The 19,352-nt window shown below is 40.8% G+C and overlaps 1 protein-coding gene across 1 annotated transcript; it reads right to left on the bottom strand.

Moving 5' to 3' along the window:
- Nucleotides 1–2,844: 2,844 nt before the first annotated feature.
- cry2 (cryptochrome circadian regulator 2) lies at nucleotides 2,845–17,451 on the bottom strand. Its single transcript, XM_060884820.1, has 12 exons — nucleotides 17,148–17,451; nucleotides 15,991–16,099; nucleotides 13,107–13,249; nucleotides 11,473–11,657; nucleotides 10,874–10,962; nucleotides 10,613–10,753; nucleotides 10,110–10,421; nucleotides 9,825–9,976; nucleotides 7,507–7,709; nucleotides 6,839–6,916; nucleotides 5,280–5,499; nucleotides 2,845–3,684 (listed from the first exon to the last, which is right to left on the bottom strand). The coding sequence occupies exons 1-12, from the start codon at nucleotides 17,303–17,305 to the stop codon at nucleotides 3,681–3,683; spliced, it is 1,794 nt and encodes a 597-aa protein (XP_060740803.1). The 5' UTR covers nucleotides 17,306–17,451; the 3' UTR covers nucleotides 2,845–3,680.
- Nucleotides 17,452–19,352: the final 1,901 nt, after the last annotated feature.

Genomic DNA, 19,352 nt, shown 5'->3' with positions numbered 1-19,352 from the left:
AGTAAAGTTCAGAATGCTACTGCAAAGCCTTTAAACATTTGCTTTAAACCCAAAGATTTCAGGTGCAGTAAGAAAAAGCAGATATATCTTGTGCCAAACTAATAAAAAAGCTTCCAGTAGAACTAAATTTCTACTAGTAGAATTTCTAACTAGTAAAAATTGTTAGCAATCACACATAGACCAGGAAAACATATTGTCAGTGTAGAAAACCTTTTCTACACTTTTTTTTAGTGTAGGCCCTGTGTGTGTGTGTGTGTGTGTGTGTGTGTGTGTGTGTGTGTGTGTGTGTGTGTGTGCAGTACCATTTCTCCCACTGCTCCTCCATCCAGGCATCTCCATCCTCCCTGGAGTCCATGACCAAGCAGAGCACCATCTGGGGTGAAATGAGACCAGGCAATAATCACACACACACACACACACACACACACACACACACACACACACACACACACACACACACACACACACACACACACACACACACACACACACTTATGTGGTCCTAGTTTGTTCCTGGGGAATCCTGAAGCAGCAAAGACAAGTTACTAAAAAAGAGCACGTCGTACAGTCTCCTAAGCAGTTTCATACTGAAGCATGGACGCTCCCCGCTTGTGTGTTTGTGGTTTTGTGTGTGTGTGTGTGTGTGTGTGTGTCCTTCCCAGGGTCAATTAAAGTCAGCAGTGGATGGAGAAAGAGGCGGAGAATGAGGCAGGATTCTTTTAAAAGGCCTGCCGCTGATCTGACTGATGGTGTGGATCGATGCGGCTCAGGTTTCTTCCTCCTCCTCCTCCTCCTCCTCCTCCTCTACAACGCACATTTTGGACTCTAGGTCCAGCAGCAGAGGGAAAGACATGACTAGTGTAATCGATGGCATTGATAAGCACTGAAAATAAACACACGGCCACACCCAGACTGTAGAACTGCCTTCTAGAGCATATGAAATTACTAACTACTACAAAGATTCATAGAAGACTTTATTAACAATTACTAAGGACCTGGAACACATTAAAGGAAACGCATCAACTTCTTCAACCATAATTAAAGTCCATAATCTTATTATTATTAAATAGCAAAAATAGCTCATTTTATTTTTCCTATATCATCATCAATCACCATGTTGCATTTCTTCTTGTTTATCTTATTTCTATTTACAATAACGATTCCTCTCACACTTAACAAAAGGGCTCAAACTCACAAACCGCCCCTTTAACTACTATCCTATGTAACTCTATTAAGATCCCCAGAGAGGTGAGGAAGAAAGACGATGATGTACTTATCGTTCTGCACGTGGACCTCCACCTGAGTACGACGGCTTTTAGATGCGTTATCGCCTCATTAGATCTCGCAGAGCTCATGAACCAGCACTAACACACACTTCCACTTCAGCACAAACGCAGCACATTTTGAACAAAAGGCCAAAGCGTGTTAAACCACAGTGCTGTGGATTCTGATCGGTCAGAAGGTTTGAGACGATACGTCGCTATTTTGCAATTTTATATCACTAGAATTTCAATAGAGTTTCTAATTAGTTGAGTCTTTAGTGTGAGTGTTTTGAAACTGTCAGACAAGTTCTCCAACGTCTTCAATGAAGGAGCATTATTAATTACGCTGCAATTAATGTTTGTAATAAAATGACACATTATACTTCCATTTTTTTAAATGTAACTATGAAAGGATTAAGGTATAATGTCTCATTTTAAATTAGAAAAATATTAATTTACAGTTAAAATATTGTTGGATTTGTTGGAAACTTGTGGATGTTCACTTATTAGAAAATAAAGTTTTGGGGTCAATTTGAACACATTACTGATTATTGATTGTTTTCGAATACAGGATTTTTTTTGTAGTGTTTTATTTCTTACTGCATGTCAGCCCATGACCAAAAAAAAAGCCATATTTTTTACTCTCAACATTTATTAAATATGCAGTATAATAAATAAGTGTGTACTGTATGTGTGTGTGTGTGTGACTTGAATTAGACAGGTGTTACAAGGCGTGTAATACGGCTCCTTCTCTACGTATGACATTTGACCCTCCATTAACATTAAAAGTGTCTCGTTACCTGCAGTGAAGCAGCCTGGAGGAGGATCATGTGACCTTTTACACACAGACTGCAAATATTACAGAAATACATGCTGTAGGATGCCAGAGCACAGACATGTAATGACTCAGTTTTCAACCTCTGAGCATTTGAGCTGAAATTAGGGTGGAAAAACCCCCACAGATGCCTATGATCATACCTGTACAGTCAGTGTTATTATTTGTATTGTATTCTAATTCCTGTAGATTGAAAGATACTTAAAGTAAATACTTGTTTACTGCTGATGCAGTGATTTTATGATGTCGCTTGCTGAACTCGGAGCTGAGAAAACCATCCTATAATATAAATATACTTTATTTATTTATTTATTGGAGCTGGTGAATTATGAGTCCTGACCTTCAGACATATGCAGTAACAAAGAAATTAGAAATGAGATACAATTCCCCACCCAGTCCACCTCCGACCTCAGTCTTAATGATTACATAATGTAAATAAATGCAGCTGTTGAAACTCCACCTCTGTATAATATTAAAGCAGCCTTTATGTCTCACAGAGAAAGGAAATATTTTATTGTATAGCTTCAACAGTGAAGGTTTGTAAGAGAAGGGCGAGGTTATGCTTCATATGAAAAGCAATGTCGCCCTCTAGTGGAGGACAAACTTAAACACAATCTGTTGATCAGACAGACGTTTAGTCAAAGACAGACTTGTCTGTCATAAATGTCATGTACATGAGTTTAACATTCAAGAAGTAATCATCAATCAACATGTAGTAATCAGAGTAAAATAAAACTCACTCAATGGTTTTGTGTCCAAAGTGTTTATTTATTTCTACAGTAAAGACACTTCCCCCAGCCATCCGCACACGAAGACGACAGCGCACGACACGCTCGTCGTCCCTGCAGTACTTTTACAACTTGCACCTAAATAAACTCTTTTTATACAATAAATATAAATTTAGCTGGGGGGGGGGGGGGAATAAAGCATGTAAATGTGCAAGTTAATGCGGAATGTAGTCGCTCTTAACGAGAACGACGCTAACGTCCTTTCGCTAAGACATTCGGATGATGCGAGTACAGCTTCGCTGCGTAAAAATGAGATAAGAACCAAACACCTTACTCAACACGGATGTTAAAATAAAGAAAAGAATAAAATTCCTTCATGCTGCTGATTGTACGTTCCGCAAGCATCGACTGAGTCTACGCGTCTTTATTAGGCTGCTTTTAGAAATTAGAATTATACTATAACTTAAAAAATAAAAAATAAAAAATACAACACTGATAAAACTCTTCTTTAGTCTGTGCACCAAAGAAGAACTTAATTAACAGAAGTGTGAATTTGTTGGTTTGAGATCCGAGGGTAGATACTAGCTGTATTGTGTTAAACGTTGATCAAAGCACAGCCAGTCTAAATATGGATGCTATTAAAGCTCTATTTAAAGTGTAGCACGTCTACAGAACAGGATGTGCTGAAGCTCTGGCTGCGCCAAACCCTAACATACTGCAATCTTAGTGTCATGTCTTTTTTTTTAATATCCTCTCAGATTGTACTTGTAAGTGCTGCACTTATTTCCTGTATTGTTGGTGGGGTATTTTGTCGTCGTTGTTGAGAATCGTCTCCTTTTTAGATTTCCTTCATCTTCATCTGTAAGGAGAAGAAAGTAAAATACATGTTACAGAGATGATCGGTCCAGTACAGTGCAGTGCATTTGTGTGGAGGGGTGTAAAGATTCGCTCATCGGTGCATTAGGCTTGATATTTACTTTGAAATGATGGTGAACTGTGTTGAGTTATTGACCAGGTGAAAATGAATCTGTTTATCGATTCAATTTCAATTCAAATTTATTTGTATAGCGCTTTTTACAAATTGACATTGTCTCAAAGCAGCTTTACAGAACACAAACAAAGCAAAGGGTTATTATAAAGAATAATATAAAGATTAATATCAGCGTAACATCTGCAGCTAACATTTTCCATGAAGGAGGTGTGGCCTCTGTATCTGTCAGTCTCAGTGAAGGAGGTGTGGCCTCTATCTGTCTCAGTGAAGGAGGTGTGGCCTCTGAATGTGTCTCAGTGAAGGAGGTGTGGCCTCTATCTGTCTCAGCGAAGGAGGTGTGGCCTCTGTATGTGTCTCAGTGAAGGAGGTGTGGCCTCTGTATGTGTCTCAGCGAAGGAGGTGTGGCCTCTGTATGTGTCTCAGTGAAGGAGGTGTGGCCTCTATCTGTCTCAGCGAAGGAGGTGTGGCCTCTGTATGTGTCAGCCTCAGTGAAGGAGGTGTGGCCTCTGTATGTGTCTCAGTGAAGGAGGTGTGGCCTCTGTATGTGTCTCAGCGAAGGAGGTGTGGCCTCTGTATGTGTCTCAGTGAAGGAGGTGTGGCCTCTGTATGTGTCTCAGTGAAGGAGGTGTGGCCTCTGTATCTGTCAGCCTCAGTGAAGGAGGTGTGGCCTCTGTATGTGTCTCAGTGAAGGAGGTGTGGCCTCTGTATGTGTCTCAGTGAAGGAGGTGTGGCCTCTGTATGTGTCTCAGTGAAGGAGGTGTGGCCTCTGTATGTGTCTCAGTGAAGGAGGTGTGGCCTCTGTATGTGTCTCAGCGAAGAAGGTGTGGCCTCTGTATGTGTCTCAGTGAAGGAGGTGTGGCCTCTGTATGTGTCTCAGCGAAGGAGGTGTGGCCTCTGTATGTGTCTCAGCGAAGGAGGTGTGGCCTCTGTATGTGTCTCAGCAAAGGAGGTGTGGCCTCTATGTGTCTCAGAGAAGGAGGTGTGGCCTCTGTATGTGTCTCAGCGAAGGAGGTGTGGCCTCTGTATGTCTCTCAGAGAAGGAGGTGTGGCCTCTGTATGTGTCTCAGTGAAGGAGGTGTGGCCTCTGTATGTGTCTCAGTGAAGGAGGTGTGGTCTCTTTGGCTTAATCCCATGTACACAATACATGCTAACCATGTGACAAACCAGTAAAACCAGAACAAACCAACAGATAAGGGAGGATTTGTTGCACTGACAATACAGAAGTCTGATTTTGTTACCCTGACAGTTTCATACCACTTCCTTCCTTCAGACCACAACTCCATCTAAACTGAAATACCTTCACAGGTGAGAGTAACATGTCGAATTATCACCTGAATAATATTCATAAACTGGATAAATATTAGAAATATACATTAGAAACCTGATCTCAAAAACATAAAAAACCTGAAGCAAATTCACTAAATAAAATAAATAAATAAATAAATAAATAAATAAATGCTCACTGCTTGGTGTCAGTGTGAAGCTGCTCGGCTTTAGTCTGGCTGGTGTGCTGCATTTTAGGGTTCTGGGAGTTTTGGGGTTCAGAGGAGTGACCTCGCTTTCTCACGGCTGCAGGAGCCGACGATGCTGAAGGTTCGGGATCGGGGTCCAGGTCTGGATTAGGGTTGAGGTTGGTTTGGGATTCACACTGAGGCTGTGGCTGATGGGACGCCGAGATGGCACCTGGATAAAAAGGATTCTGATGACTACATGCACACACACACAACGCTGTATCACTTCTTCACTCCTTCTACAGAAAGGCATCTAAACATTCACTCGGATGGGCAGCTAAATAAAACAAGGAAGGTGACAAATAAAGGTCTATTGAATAAGTACATCATATTACATCAACAAAACATGTCTAATAAGATTAATCCTTCCATGAGGAGACGTTTCTTTATAAAACTCGATAAACATATATTTAAATTTTTATTGTTTTCACTCAGGGGGCACGGTGGCTTAGTGGTTAGCACGTTCGCCTCACACCTCCAGGGTTGGGGGTTCGATTCCCACCTCCACCTTGTGTGTGTGGAGTTTGCATGTTCTCCCCGTGCCTCGGGGGTTTCCTCCGGGTACTCCGGTTTCCTCCCCCGGTCCAAAGACATGCATGGTAGGTTGATTGGCATCTCTGGAAAAATTGTCCGTAGCGTGTGATTGTGTGAGTGAATGAGAGTGTGTGTGTGTGTGCCCTGCGATGGGTTGGCACTCCGTCCAGTGTGTATCCTGCCTTGATGCCCGATGACGCCTGAGATAGGCACAGGCTCCCCGTGACCCGAGGTAGTTCGGATAAGCGGTAGAAGATGAGTGAGTGAGTGAGAGAGAGTGTTTTCACTCAATATTTTTCTATAGGTTTACTAATAAAAAAAACCTAATGCTTTCCAACAATCAGTATGTTTTCTGACACGGTGAAAGCATTCAAATTCATGACGTGCTTTTCTTGCTGTGTGTGATTTCCTTACTCAGTGTGTTTTCAGTCATTCCTAGCGAGCATTAGAGGACATTACAGAATCCATTTAGAAGGCTCTGATGCTCTGTAGATAACAGGAGTTCATGTTACTACCCTGTATTTATTTAAACTTAAACCGTAACCTGACTGGAACATTTGAAGGCTACAGTGGCAGAGTGCTTTACTTGAGTTTTGGCGTTTCCAGTGTAGTGCGTTAACACTTGTGTTAACACGTCGTGAAGTCCTTTATTTTTCCTACTTACAGTCTTAGCATTTATAACTTTATTGATTACAAAACCGTGTTTTTGTCGGTGCTGCACTTTTCCTTGTGAAGTATTATACTGTATTGTCTTGCAGATGTTTGTACTTAATGTACTACAGTGTCGTGTACTTAGTTCTGTGTTTCCTGTAGCACCAAGTTCCTGGAGGAACAGTGTTTCATTTTACTGTGTACTGCAGCAGATGTATACAGTTGAAATGAGAAGAAAAAGCTTCTTGACTTGACCTGTGTAGTAAATAAATGAAACCCTGTATGCACAAAAGGCTTCTGTGTGTTTATGTGTTTTTTTTTTTTACCACTGCTGCTGGCCTGAGAGTCGTCTGACATCGACGGCTCTGCCTCCTCCTGAATGGTGGGCACTGATGCGAGCAGACCTGATGGATTACCAGATACATAGACAGACACATAAAACTGCAGTCTCTCACTAATTCTATCATTTTTAAGTCTTTCAGATTTACACAAGGTCTCACAGAAAGTCTAGGAAACAATTGGTTCGCTTGAGTTCATTCGTAAGCTGCAAGTCTCAGGCCTCGAGTAAAGGATAGACTTAAACACTTAAAAGCACCATTATCTAATTCCCTGTGTTAATGTAGGTCAAAACACCTCCTAAATCCTGAGTAATTACTCCATTAGCAATAAAAGTATGAAGCTAAAAAGGCTCCTTGTGTAAGGCACTAAATTCATCATCACGTACATCCTTTTATATCAACCTCATTTCATTTTACAGAAAAAATGGGAGCATGTACACGAAGGTTTTAAGGGTCAGTACAAAAAAACAACCTAAAAAGGCCTTCAAAATGAAGCATTAGTGTGTTGGAACAATACTTGGCACTGCACGGACGTGTTCTACCCAAAATGTTCCGAACGAGTGAAAAAAGGAAAGAAGAATGCTGATACAAGTCCACTGCTGTGTGTGTGTGTGTGTGTGTGTGTGTGTGTGTGAGAGAGAAAGAGAAAGACTCACTAAGGCCTCTGTAGTGTGAGAGCTGCTGATAAACCTGCTTCATCCTCTCGATGTTGAGGCGACTGCTCTCTGCGTGGTTTATCATGGGTTTGGGATAATCGACTCCCACGATGCAGTTTACTGCCTTCTGAATCGACTCCGGCGTATTCCACGGCTCGTAGATGTAACGGCTCGGGTAGTCCTTTAGCTCAGGAATATATCTCCTGTGCAGCGTATTAAAAATGATAACAAAAAGAGGTTCCAATATTATTAATGAGAAAATCCTAGAAAGTAGGTTTGGAGAAACCGTTCGAGGAACATTAACTAGCTAAATTCCTTGGATGAAAACTGTGAGGCAGGTGTCTAATGTAAGATAAGTAACAATAATAATAATAATAATAATAATAATAATAATAATAATAATAATAACAATATTTAATTTTATTTATTTATTTAATTTAATTTTTGGTGGGTTTTTATTTATTTATTTTTTTTGGGGGTGTGGGGGGGGTTGTTGTTTTTTTTTTTAAATGGGCTTGTTGTTGGCAGCTTATTATTATTATTATTATTATTATTATTATTATTATTATTAAGCTGCCAACAACAAGCCCATTAAGAAAACAAAAACAAAACAACCCCCCCCACTCCCAAAATAAATAAATAAATAAATACCCACCAAAAATTAAATAAAATAAATAAATAAAATTAAATAATAATAATAATAATAAAAAAAAAAAAACTTGCCCTGTATATGACTAATTAGCGATGCAAAACACCAAACCCTTTTATACCGTTTTCTTACTTCTTTCACATCCAGAATTGACTGTTACTATGGTTACATTTTATTTCCATGTACGTTTTTTCCCCCCAATTCATGTCACTCAGCATATAACCCACTCCTAGCTTTAGTCACATTCAGTATAACCGTGATCACCACATGGAACACACATCAAGCATAAATAACAACATCACAACCGTTGTCATGGTTACACATCATGAGGAGCCTTGATATAGAGAAAAGGATGTAAATTGGTCTCGGTGTTATTTAGAACACAACAAAACTTTTGTCTACATGACTCAGATCTGGAGCTCCACATCCTGCTGTTAAACTGCTGCTGTTAACTTTGGTCATGTTTCCGGAGACGTTTCTAATAAACTTCTCTGATTCCACACACTGCCCCCTGATGCCTGTCACGTTCATGACGCATTTCTCGGGAGGGCAACGTGGTGTGATGGAGGTCATGAGCTCATTAGTGGTAACAGAATTATAGAGCCGAATGATTGTTATTAAAGTGCTATTTTTAATTTGTGCTCTTTTTTTAACGTGTGAACAAAAGAACAAGACGGAAAGCCTAATTCGCCCTGATTGGCATGGAAGGTCGCAGAAAGATTCAGAGCCATAATGTAAGCTACTGAGATGTTTATAATAATCAACATCTTTTTAAATTTCCACTTAACAAATAAAATTCTTCTTCTTCTTTCGGCTTTTCCCTTCAGGGGTCGCCACAGCGAATCATCTCTCTCCACCTAACCCTATCTTCTGCATCCTCAACACTTGCACCCACTAGCTTCAAATCCTCATTAATTACATCCATAACTTAACAAATAAAATACAATAAAAAAATCTATCGATCTATCTATCTATCTATCTATCTATCTATCTACCTATCTATCTAACTAACTAACTAACTAACTAACTAACTAACTAGCTAACTAACTAACTAAATACAGTACATTTTTGGTCTTAATTAGACTAAAATTATTGTAGGGGAAAATCTCAAAGATTATATATCGCAACGTCTACTATTGTCTAACTTTTGTGGGGAAGTCGTGGCCTAATGGTTAGAGAGTTTGACTCCAAACCCTAAGGTCGTGGGTTTGAGTCTCGGGCCGGCAATACCACGACCGAGGTGCCCTTGAGCAAGGCACCGAACCCCCCGAACTGCTCCCCAGGCGCTGCAGCATAAATGGCTAAATGTTCACTGCAGTGTATGTGCACTTTGGATGGGTTAAATGTAGAGAACGAAGTCCGAGTATGGGTCACCATACTTAGCTGTATGTCACGTCACTTTCACTTTTGTCCGTCCATCAGTCAGTCGGTCTGTCGGTCAGTCTGACTAGATGTCATAACTACAGTTCCTTAAAATGCCTTAAAATAAAATATGAATAAAAAAAGACTGCGGATCTATTTGAATAGTTTGTTAATTTATGAACCTAAAATGAAATTGCACTGCTGCAGAATCCGAACAATGTACGTAATATTTATTTCTATATAGACTAATTGACTAAACATCCAAATGTTGTCCGATCGTGAAGAATTAAAAAGTCAGTTGCGTTACCGTATATAGTCTCCGCTCGGGTCGATGCGGCGTCCGAAGCCCACTGGACAGTAGCAGTGGAAGAACTGCTGGAAGAACGCGCTGCAGGAAAGCCACATCCAGCTTCCAGCATTCACACTCCAGTCAGCGTCCAGCAACAGCTCCTCAAACACCTGTACATGATGAACAAACCACAAGCAGATCCTCAAGAACACATTCACCGCTGGTTCTTCCGTTTTACACCGTATCATATCTAGGAGTCTTGCTCTACCTTACTCTACTTCCAGACATCAGCTGTGAAAGTACCTTCATGCCGCTCTCCCAGCTAATCCACAGGTCTCCCCGGGTGAGGAAGCAGGCCACGGCATGGCGTGCTAGATGGTGGATCCAGCCCTCCTGCCTCAGCTGACGCATGATGGCGTCGATCCAGGGGAAACCCGTCTTGCCTTCGGCCCACTTGGCCAACGCTTCGGGGTTCCGGTCCCAAGGGATCTGCACGCAGATGGGGTTTCCCTCCATGCGATCGAAGCTGGGGCTGTTAGTGGCTGCAGTGTAGAAGAACTCACGCCACAGCAGCTGCCTGAACAGAGAGAGTGGAGGGCTGGAACGTCTACGCAGCTGAGAAGAAAGAATATGACCATCATCATCAAGTCAGTTACTACAGAGTGATAAGGTTTTACAACGAGCATTTGTTTCGCCTTACAGCCGGCGTTACCCTCAGAGCCGATGTTAACAATAACAACGTCATCGTGCTTGAAAGTCACATCACCGTTATTCAGCTAGTTTGTAAAATATTTCCAGACACTGACCTTCATATAGAGTTCACGTAAGTGGTAATAAAGCACTCGAGACGACAGGCAGCCGAAGCAGAGGTACGGACTCAGACCGGTGGGGCTGGCAAAAAGAGAGTGGGCCTTGATTCGAGGACGCTCAAAATTCGCCACCCATGCCTAAATAACACGTATACAAACAAACTTAATGACTGGATAAAGGCACAATAGTTTTAAAAGGTGCAACTGGCTTCATATAAATAATGTAGTAGTTTTTAATAAGTGTTTGTTGGGATTCACCTTTCGATCCAGATGTTTATTGAGTCTCTCCAGAGCCTCAGTTTCACCACCTCTCCAAACTGGCAGACCCACACAATGGGTTTTAAACCCTGATGTAGACAAAAACACACAAAAGTACATCATCAGTGATCAGTATGCTGAATACTGACTGTTTAAATCGTTTGCTTGCGTTTTCATATCAACACTTTTCTTCTGATCGCCGCGTTTCCTTCTACGTGTGACGCGACACTGCTGAACGGATGAAATTAACAGGTACTCACTCCAGAGAAAGTGAATGGACTCTGACAGTCACGGTGTATCGAGAACAACAAATAAATGGTCAAATAACTGAGACGTTTTGAAGCTGGGAGCGGATTGGTTTCCAGTACGAGGCTGAAACGCAAAAGGAGGCATCTATACAGCACTTATGCAATCCTCTTCATGCTAAATATGAGCTCATGCACTCTGGAGGTTGACTGTAATTAGAAAAAATCATCTATAAGGAGGTTTTGTTTGTCTTGTTGCTAATGGCTTTAAAATTTCCATCATCGAATGAACAATGAACAAACTGCATACATTATTTGGGTTAAAGCAAGAAGCATGTGTAAAGGAGGCCTTACCCAGCTCCTCCAGCGAGGGAACGCCGTAATGCCTGTCGTGGTTTTCTGAGACCTGCATGCTGCAGTTGGCCATCTGCTCTGGCGTGATGGTGGGCAGCGGCTTCTTGGGCAGCTCGAGGCGGCTCACGATGGCCTGAAAGCGCTTGAAAGTGAGCGGCGGGTTGTTGTTGTTCATCTCTATGATCCTGAATGGAATGATCAGAGAATGTTGGATTAATTAGACACAAGTGTCTCCGTGAAATGAACCGAATGAACGAATGTTTGTAGTTGCATTTGTTCGGAAACTCTCCGACCAACCACAGATCATTCCAGCAACTTTTTAGGGATGTTTTCCAAATGTATCTAATGAGCTAAAAGTCTACAAAATGATAGATTTTTAGAAAAAAAAAAAAAAACAACAACAAAAAAAAAAACCCATTAGCCAGTAGGATGGAGTTTGTGTTTAAACATTAACCTAATTGTGGTTTAAATATTATCGTTATAGATTAAAGGCAGTTATTTCAATGCTCTACAAAGATATAGACTTAGATATAGAACAATAAAATAAATGAAATAAAACGTAAAATAAAAGGCTGCTTTCTGTCCCTTTAGAATGCAGTAAAAAGATTTGGTTCTTAATTTGTCTGAATAATTAGGAGTCAGGATTTTAGTAGCAAGTGTGACTTGTGATACAGTAAGTACAGACGTTTTTGCCGTTCCCAGTTTACATAAGACTGAACTGGTCACTGCATGTGGCTCGTCACATCAGTTGACAGATCCTGCGTCTCCCTGACTTATAGCTCCCACAAACCCAAAGGCTACTTTCTTTCTTTATTTTTAGGCCTGATCTTATGCAACAGCCCTCTCTGGTCCATCGTATAATTTCCTTTGTGTGGTTTGGAGTCAGGAGGCTGCCGCATGTGTGTGTGTGTGTGTGTGTGTGGTACGAGGCGCTTGCATGCAGCTGGAGCATGTGCACAGTACGTACACGGCTTTTCGGTGCTGCTTGTCATTCTGTCTCCACGCTGTGACCGAGAGCCTGTCACTCAGCACTGCACATGGTGCTCAGTGTGACCTGCAGTTACACTTTTCCACCAACAGAGGAGGCAGAGCGTCGGACACTGTGCTCTGGCTCTCTGGCTCCGAGCTGGTCCGCATGCACGGCACGTATTAAAACACACCAATCCCGTTTATATAAGAGTGATGGCTCGCAGTCAGGCATGCTGGCACTCTTTAGGACTTTTTCCTTTCACCGGGAGAGTCTCGACACACTACAGTTATACAATCTGACAGATTGGTATTTGTTATTCTTGTCCTAGCTGGCTTTACACCGTGTCTCAGTTTACCAAGTGCTTCACATCTAGTTGTCGGTGATTTGCCTTCACTGAAAACATGTCAATATCCCACTTACTGTATGGAGACGTTCACATTCACAGGCCAAATCATGTGGACTATGGAGATCTCAGTGTATATAAATAATAAGGCAATGTCGACAACAGCATTTCGGAAAAAAAAAAATATTACGTCCACATGCTTATTTTCTCTGTCGATATTTACACCACATAGTGTAGGATGTCCATTCTGTGTGAAAGAAGAACGGCATACCGAACGAGTGTTATGCAACGAACGTTTCCGTTGTAAGTATTGTTACACACCTGTCCGGGTTGTAGAGTGTGTGTGAGTGCCTCACGATCGTCTCCACGCCGAACTCCTGGGCCATTTTAATGATGGCTCCATCCCGGTCCTTACCGTAAGGCTCAGAGTCATACTCAAACGTCAGACGAGTCACGTTCCACTCCTGAGAGAGAGAGAGAGAGAGAGAGAGAGAGAGAGAGAGCACAAGTAAGAGAGAGAGAAAGAGAGAAAGAAAGAGAAAAAGAGAGAGAGAGCGCAAGAGAAAGAGAGAGCACAAGAGAAAGAGAGGGAGAGCAAGTAAGAGAGAGAAAGAAAGAGAAAAAGAGAGAGAGAAAGAAAGAGAAAAAGGGTGAGAGGAAGAAAAAGAGGGAGAGAGCCAGAGAGAGAGAGAGAGAGAGAGAGAGAGAGAGAGAGAGAGAGAGAGAGAGAGAGAGAGAGAGAGAGAGAGAAAGAATAGAGCAAGAGAGAGAGAGAGAGAGAGAGAGAGAGAGAGAGAGAGAGAGAGAGAGAGCACAAGTAAGAGAGAGAAAGAAAGAGAAAAAGAGGGAGAGCAAGTAAGAGAGAGAAAGAGAGAGAAAAAGAGAGAGAGAAAGAAAGAGAAAAAGAGTGAGAGGAAGAAAAAGAGGGAGAGAGAGAGAGAGAGAGAGAGAGAGAGAGAGCACAAGTAAGAGAGAGAAAGAAAGAGAAAAAGAGGGAGAGCAAGTAAGAGAGAGAAAGAGAGAGAAAAAGAGAGAGAGAAAGAAAGAGAAAAAGAGTGAGAGGAAGAAAAAGAGGGAGAGAGCCAGAGAGAGAGAGAGAGAGAGAGAGAGAGAGAGAGAGAGAGCACAAGTAAGAGAGAGAAAGAAAGAGAAAAAGAGGGAGAGCAAGTAAGAGAGAGAAAGAGAGAGAAAAAGAGAGAGAGAAAGAAAGAGAAAAAGAGTGAGAGGAAGAAAAAGAGGGAGAGAGCCAGAGAGAGAGAGAGAGAGAGAGAGAGAGAGAGAGAGAGAGAGAGAGAGAGAAAGAATAGAGCAAGAGAGAGAGAGAGAGAGAGAGAGAGAGAGAGAGAGAGAGAAAGAAAGAATAGAGCAAGAGAGAGAAAGAATAGAGCGAGAGAGAGAGAGAGAGAGAGAGAGAGAGAGAGAGAAAGAATAGAGCGAGAGCGAGAGAGCGAGAGAGCGAGATCTCGTTAAGATGAAGACAACTATTGGTTTAGTATAACATGTCTTGACACTAGTAGGACAATTAAAACAATTAAGCAACTTAAAGTTCCTTCATGTATTAATTGGTAGCAAACAAACCATTCTTTATACTTCAGTATGCCTGAATTCTCAAATCTGATTGGTCACTGAATTGGTACAGTTTGATACATGGCAGTGCGAGAAAGAGAAAACAGGGGCTTTGCTCTTATATAAAAAGATTCAGTAACATGGTGGTTTGATGTACCCGGGTCTCTACCAATGTAGGCATGACTGAGAGCAACTTAAACTCCACTGACATGCATGGAATATAATAATCACATGTAATCATCATAAACACTGATTATTATTAGCTAAACTAGTAAAGCATCAGTTTTCCTGGTCTTCTCCTTGGACATGTTCCAATTTCTTGTTAACCTAAAATGCTTCATTTCTTTATCTCATTAGCTTTTTAGATTATTTAACCATTTTGTGCATATAACCACTGGCACAAGTTATAATCATTACACTCAGAGAATCTTCATCCAACTTTTACACTTCATAGCAAATAAACAAAATCACAGACATGTTTTTGTTTAACAGCTTGACTTTGGCTATTATTATTCTGGCTTCGTGAAAGATCTTAATACCTTGAACAAATTTGATTATTTTAATTACCACCATATTTTTTCCAGATAAAGAAAAGGAAAAAAAAAATGATGGTAACTTGCATTTCTAAAAACACAAATTAGTCTGCAGTTGAAAGAAAGTGCCTACAGACATAACAAGAGGGTGATCAACTGAATCAATGGAAAAAATCCCTCATGAAGGAAATCCAGCACAGAGGAAGGCTGAATGATACCAGAATGTCCAGGTAGTAAACAAAAAAAATGTCTCATATCTGTGGTTTGTTTATTTGCTGCTATGAAGCTCTAATGACTTTGTGGTCCTTTGTTACAGCCAGGAGTTAAACTAAAGAAACCTAAACCTACTTCTCCGCTACGACTACAAACAAATAGGCCTGATATAAAATCTGCGTCTCCTGATCCGCCGGACCCAAACATGCTACTGATAACAAAGCACAGAATATCAATCTGTGTGTCAATCTTTATGTCACCCAAATGAGAAAGAGGTTCCCTTCTGAATCTGGTTCCACTCAAGGTTTCTTCCCTTATATCCTCTCAGGGAGCTTTTCCTTGATGTCGTCGCCTCCGACTCGATCATTTTGGATAGGTGTCATAGTTATATAGTAACTTAAATTTAAACTTTAATTTTTTTTTATTTTATTATGTTTCTGTGCTTCGGTAAAGCTGCTTTGAGACAATCTGAATTGTTTAAAAGCGCTATACAAATAAATTAAATAGAATCAAAAAGAGTCTGAGCGAACGCACATACTGTACAACAATAAAACTGAAAGGCCACAACACAGAATTTCATACAGGCAAAAGGTACAAAATTTATGAACAAAAAAGTATGAACGGAAAACAGCTCAAAGGCAGATTTATTTTTCGATACACCAAAACTTATTCCATAGTTTTTTTTAAGGATGGCGTCATCACACATGCAACAGACAGGAAACTGCAATTTTTTTTTAATGCATTTTTAATTGTTTGATAACAGAACAACAAAAAAATGTTTATGTTTTCGGGACAGACTCTTACACCAACACAACCCTGATCAGGATAAATATGTTATTAAAAATGCATGAGAAGTTACAATAAGGATGGAGAGAGACAAAAAACAAACACACCTTGAACAGTCTGGGAAACACATCCGCGGGCTGCCCTCGCACCACAAACAGCCTCGAATTTAATTTCCTTAAACTCGTATCCAGATCTTCTAATGACTCCAACAGAAACCTGTAGAGTTTATAAACAACATGGATTAAAAATATGTTTAAAAAATACATCAGGTGTATTGTTATAATCAGTGATGATCTGGTGCAGCCTCATGTATAATAATAATAAAAATAATAATAACACTCTGAAATTTATTATTTTATAAACATGTCCACACAGGATACTTTACAATTATTATTTTTTAATTAAAAAACAAACAAACAAACAAAATTAATTTATGCAATACAAAACAAAACGCATTGAAACGATGCAGTGATTCGCCTCGCAGCCGGAACTACTTTCAGAGCTGCCATAAAAAAACGAATCAGTATTTTTTGACAGCGTTGTGTTTAATAAAATAAAAGAAACACCACCGATCAGGTTAAGACGCAAAGCTATAAAGTTATAATCGTCACTTGTGTGTTCTCAGTAGTCAGAGTGAGGCTAAAACGCCGACATTAAACAAGTAGTTCTTGTAATAAACAGCATGACTACCCGACACGTGTGGTCGTGTTCCAAAAACATCCTTTGTAGTGCGCGAGGGTTTACACATCCGGGCACTTCTGAGTGTGGCATGAACCTGAAGAATTGGCTCACGTCAAGCGCACTTTTGTAAAAAAAAAAAAAAAAAAACAGTACGCGATTTGAGACACGACCAAACGTTGTTGTTATATTGTTATGCTAGTGTCCTAACCGGTTAGTGACGCATGTTGACTTATTTACTTCGTCTTTTTGGTAAATCAATAAATTTAGGCTATATATAAATATATATTATATTATATTTATATTTAATTGGTTGCTGTGGTTTTGTTTTAATACAAATGATTTAAATTAATAAATTATCAGAAATAAAATTTACATTTTTACCTAACCGTTTTTTTAAGACTATATGCGTGATTTCTTCTTATTAATACAGCAAACGGAGCATGAAACACAATATTATAACACAATCTTTTCGAAAAGAGTTAATGATTCGTTATAGTTTAGAAGACTGACTGCAGGTGTGTGTTAGCTGTTAGCCGTTAGCTGCTGAGGGAAGCTTGTGTGTGTAACAGATAAATCAGCTCACCTCCAGCGGTTGACACCGACGTTTGCAGCTCCAGCGAACCACGGATCCAAAACATAAACACAGCGCGCGGTGTCCGCGCCATTTAACGCCTCCTGTAACGCGGGATTATCATGAAGTCGGAGCCCTTTTCGGAACCAGTGCACCGAATTCACCACCATGATCACAAGCTTAATCCATCCGAGCACAAAAACAATCGTTTCGAATATGATCACCAGTCAATAATTGACACTTTCTCCAAACCGCTCGCTTCTGTGTGCCTGTGCAGTTTTCATGAAGTTCCAGCTCACGTTTTGGTTCAATCCCAAACGCCGTCCTGATCCCTATCCTAGTGCACTTCGGTGCAGGCAACGGAATAACGGCTTCGCCTTGTGCGTAGGTACCTCGGTTATCCAATAGGATGCGGTTTGGGATACGGCCGATAACTCGGGCTGCTGACGTAACACGGCTTGCCCACTTTCTCCGCGCTCTCATTGGTCGGTAAAGCAGCACGTGCGCAGAATATTCAAATAAGACGGTGAGCACGTTAAGGGATGCAGACTTTGGACGCTCCGCACGTGTCAGCTTCACGTTCCTGTAGTGTTCTTGTAAATAACTGTTTAACTTCTAAAATAAAACCCCGCATTGCCATAATGCTTCAGATGATAAAACCGAACTTTGTTTATGAATAATATGTATTTGTGTGTTTTTTTTTATTTTAGATCAATCAATCAATCATTCAACTAACCAATCAATCAATCAACTAACCAATCAATCAATCAACTAACCAATCAATCAATCAATCATTCAACTAACCAATCAACCAATCATTCAACTAACCAATCAATCAACCAATCAACTAACCAATCAATCAATCAATTATTCAACTAACTAATCAATCAATCAGTCAACCAACCAATCAATCAAAATCAAATCAAATTTTATTTGTCACATACACATACATACAGAGTACGACATGCAGTGAAATGCTTTTTACTTCTGTCTGGTATTCAAGCATAAAAAGGAATGGAATTAAGGATAAAAATAAAACCAAAAGGAGGTAGATAAATAAAAAGTATAAACTATATAAAACATGAAAAATATATGTATATACATAAATGCGTATGGTTTTAATGATTGTCCTTAAAGTGTCCATGTGCAGTATGGTATGCATAAAGTGTCATAGTGCAAAAACAGGTTGTGCAGAAAAACAGTGATCTCGCTGTGGATGGTACGTTCAGCTGACTGCATCACCCTCTGTAGGGCTCGCCTATCCTGCATGGTGCTGTTCCGGAACCAGGAGGTGATGCTCCCCGTCAGGACGCTCTCAATGGTGCAGGTGTAGAAAGTCTTTAGCACCTGAGGGTAGTTTAAAGTCCCTTAAGCGTCTCAGATAGTACAGGCACTGCCAGGCCTTCTTCACCAGGGTGTTAATGTGACAGGACCAAGACAGGTCCTGTGTGATGTGAACACTTAGGTACCGGAAACTGTCCACTCTCTCCACTGCGGATGTTTAGTGGTTGGTATGACCGCTTCTGCTTTGTGCTCAAGTCCACTGTCAACTTCTTAGTCTTGCTGATGTTCAGGAGAAGATTGTTCTCCTGGCACCATCTCTCCAGGTTTTTAGTCTCCTGTAGGTAGGCCGTCTCGTTGTTGTTGGAGATCAGGCCCACCACAACAGTGTCGTCAACAAACCTGATGATGGTGGTGGAGTTGGAAGTGGCCACACAGTCATATGTGTACAGTGAGTACAGCAGGGGGCTCAGAACACAACCCTGGGGAGCTCCAGTGCTGAGGGTGAGGGTGGATAAGGTGTGTTTTCCCACCCGTACGGCTTGTGGTCTGTCTGTCAGGAAGTTAGAGATCAATTGACACAGCAGCAGGCTGAGTCCCAGGACCTCCAACTTTAGATCCTGGGACTCAGCCTGCCGCTGACCCTTACTGACCACATTTTCTGGGTGAATTTCCGCCCCTTAGTGGTATTACTCAAGATATCTCAGATGGTTCCAACGGGAATGGGAAAGATATTAAATATTAAAAAATATTAAAACTTAGTTTATATTTTTGCCTTTCTAATTCATATTTTAATATACCAATATCCTCTGTATCCTCAGCCCCTCCCACTCATGATCTGCTTATGCAGAGCCTTACACACTGAGATACTATGAAGCCCACGAGACACTTTTGCAGTGTTTGTGAGGTTTCAAATTTAAATATAAACAGAGAGAT

Source organism: Tachysurus vachellii, chromosome 13 (genome assembly GCF_030014155.1).
Source record: "Tachysurus vachellii isolate PV-2020 chromosome 13, HZAU_Pvac_v1, whole genome shotgun sequence".
NCBI classification, from domain to species: domain Eukaryota; kingdom Metazoa; phylum Chordata; class Actinopteri; order Siluriformes; family Bagridae; genus Tachysurus; species Tachysurus vachellii.
The sequence above is the reverse complement of the archived record's forward strand: the minus strand, read 5'-3'. Positions and strand labels throughout refer to the sequence as shown.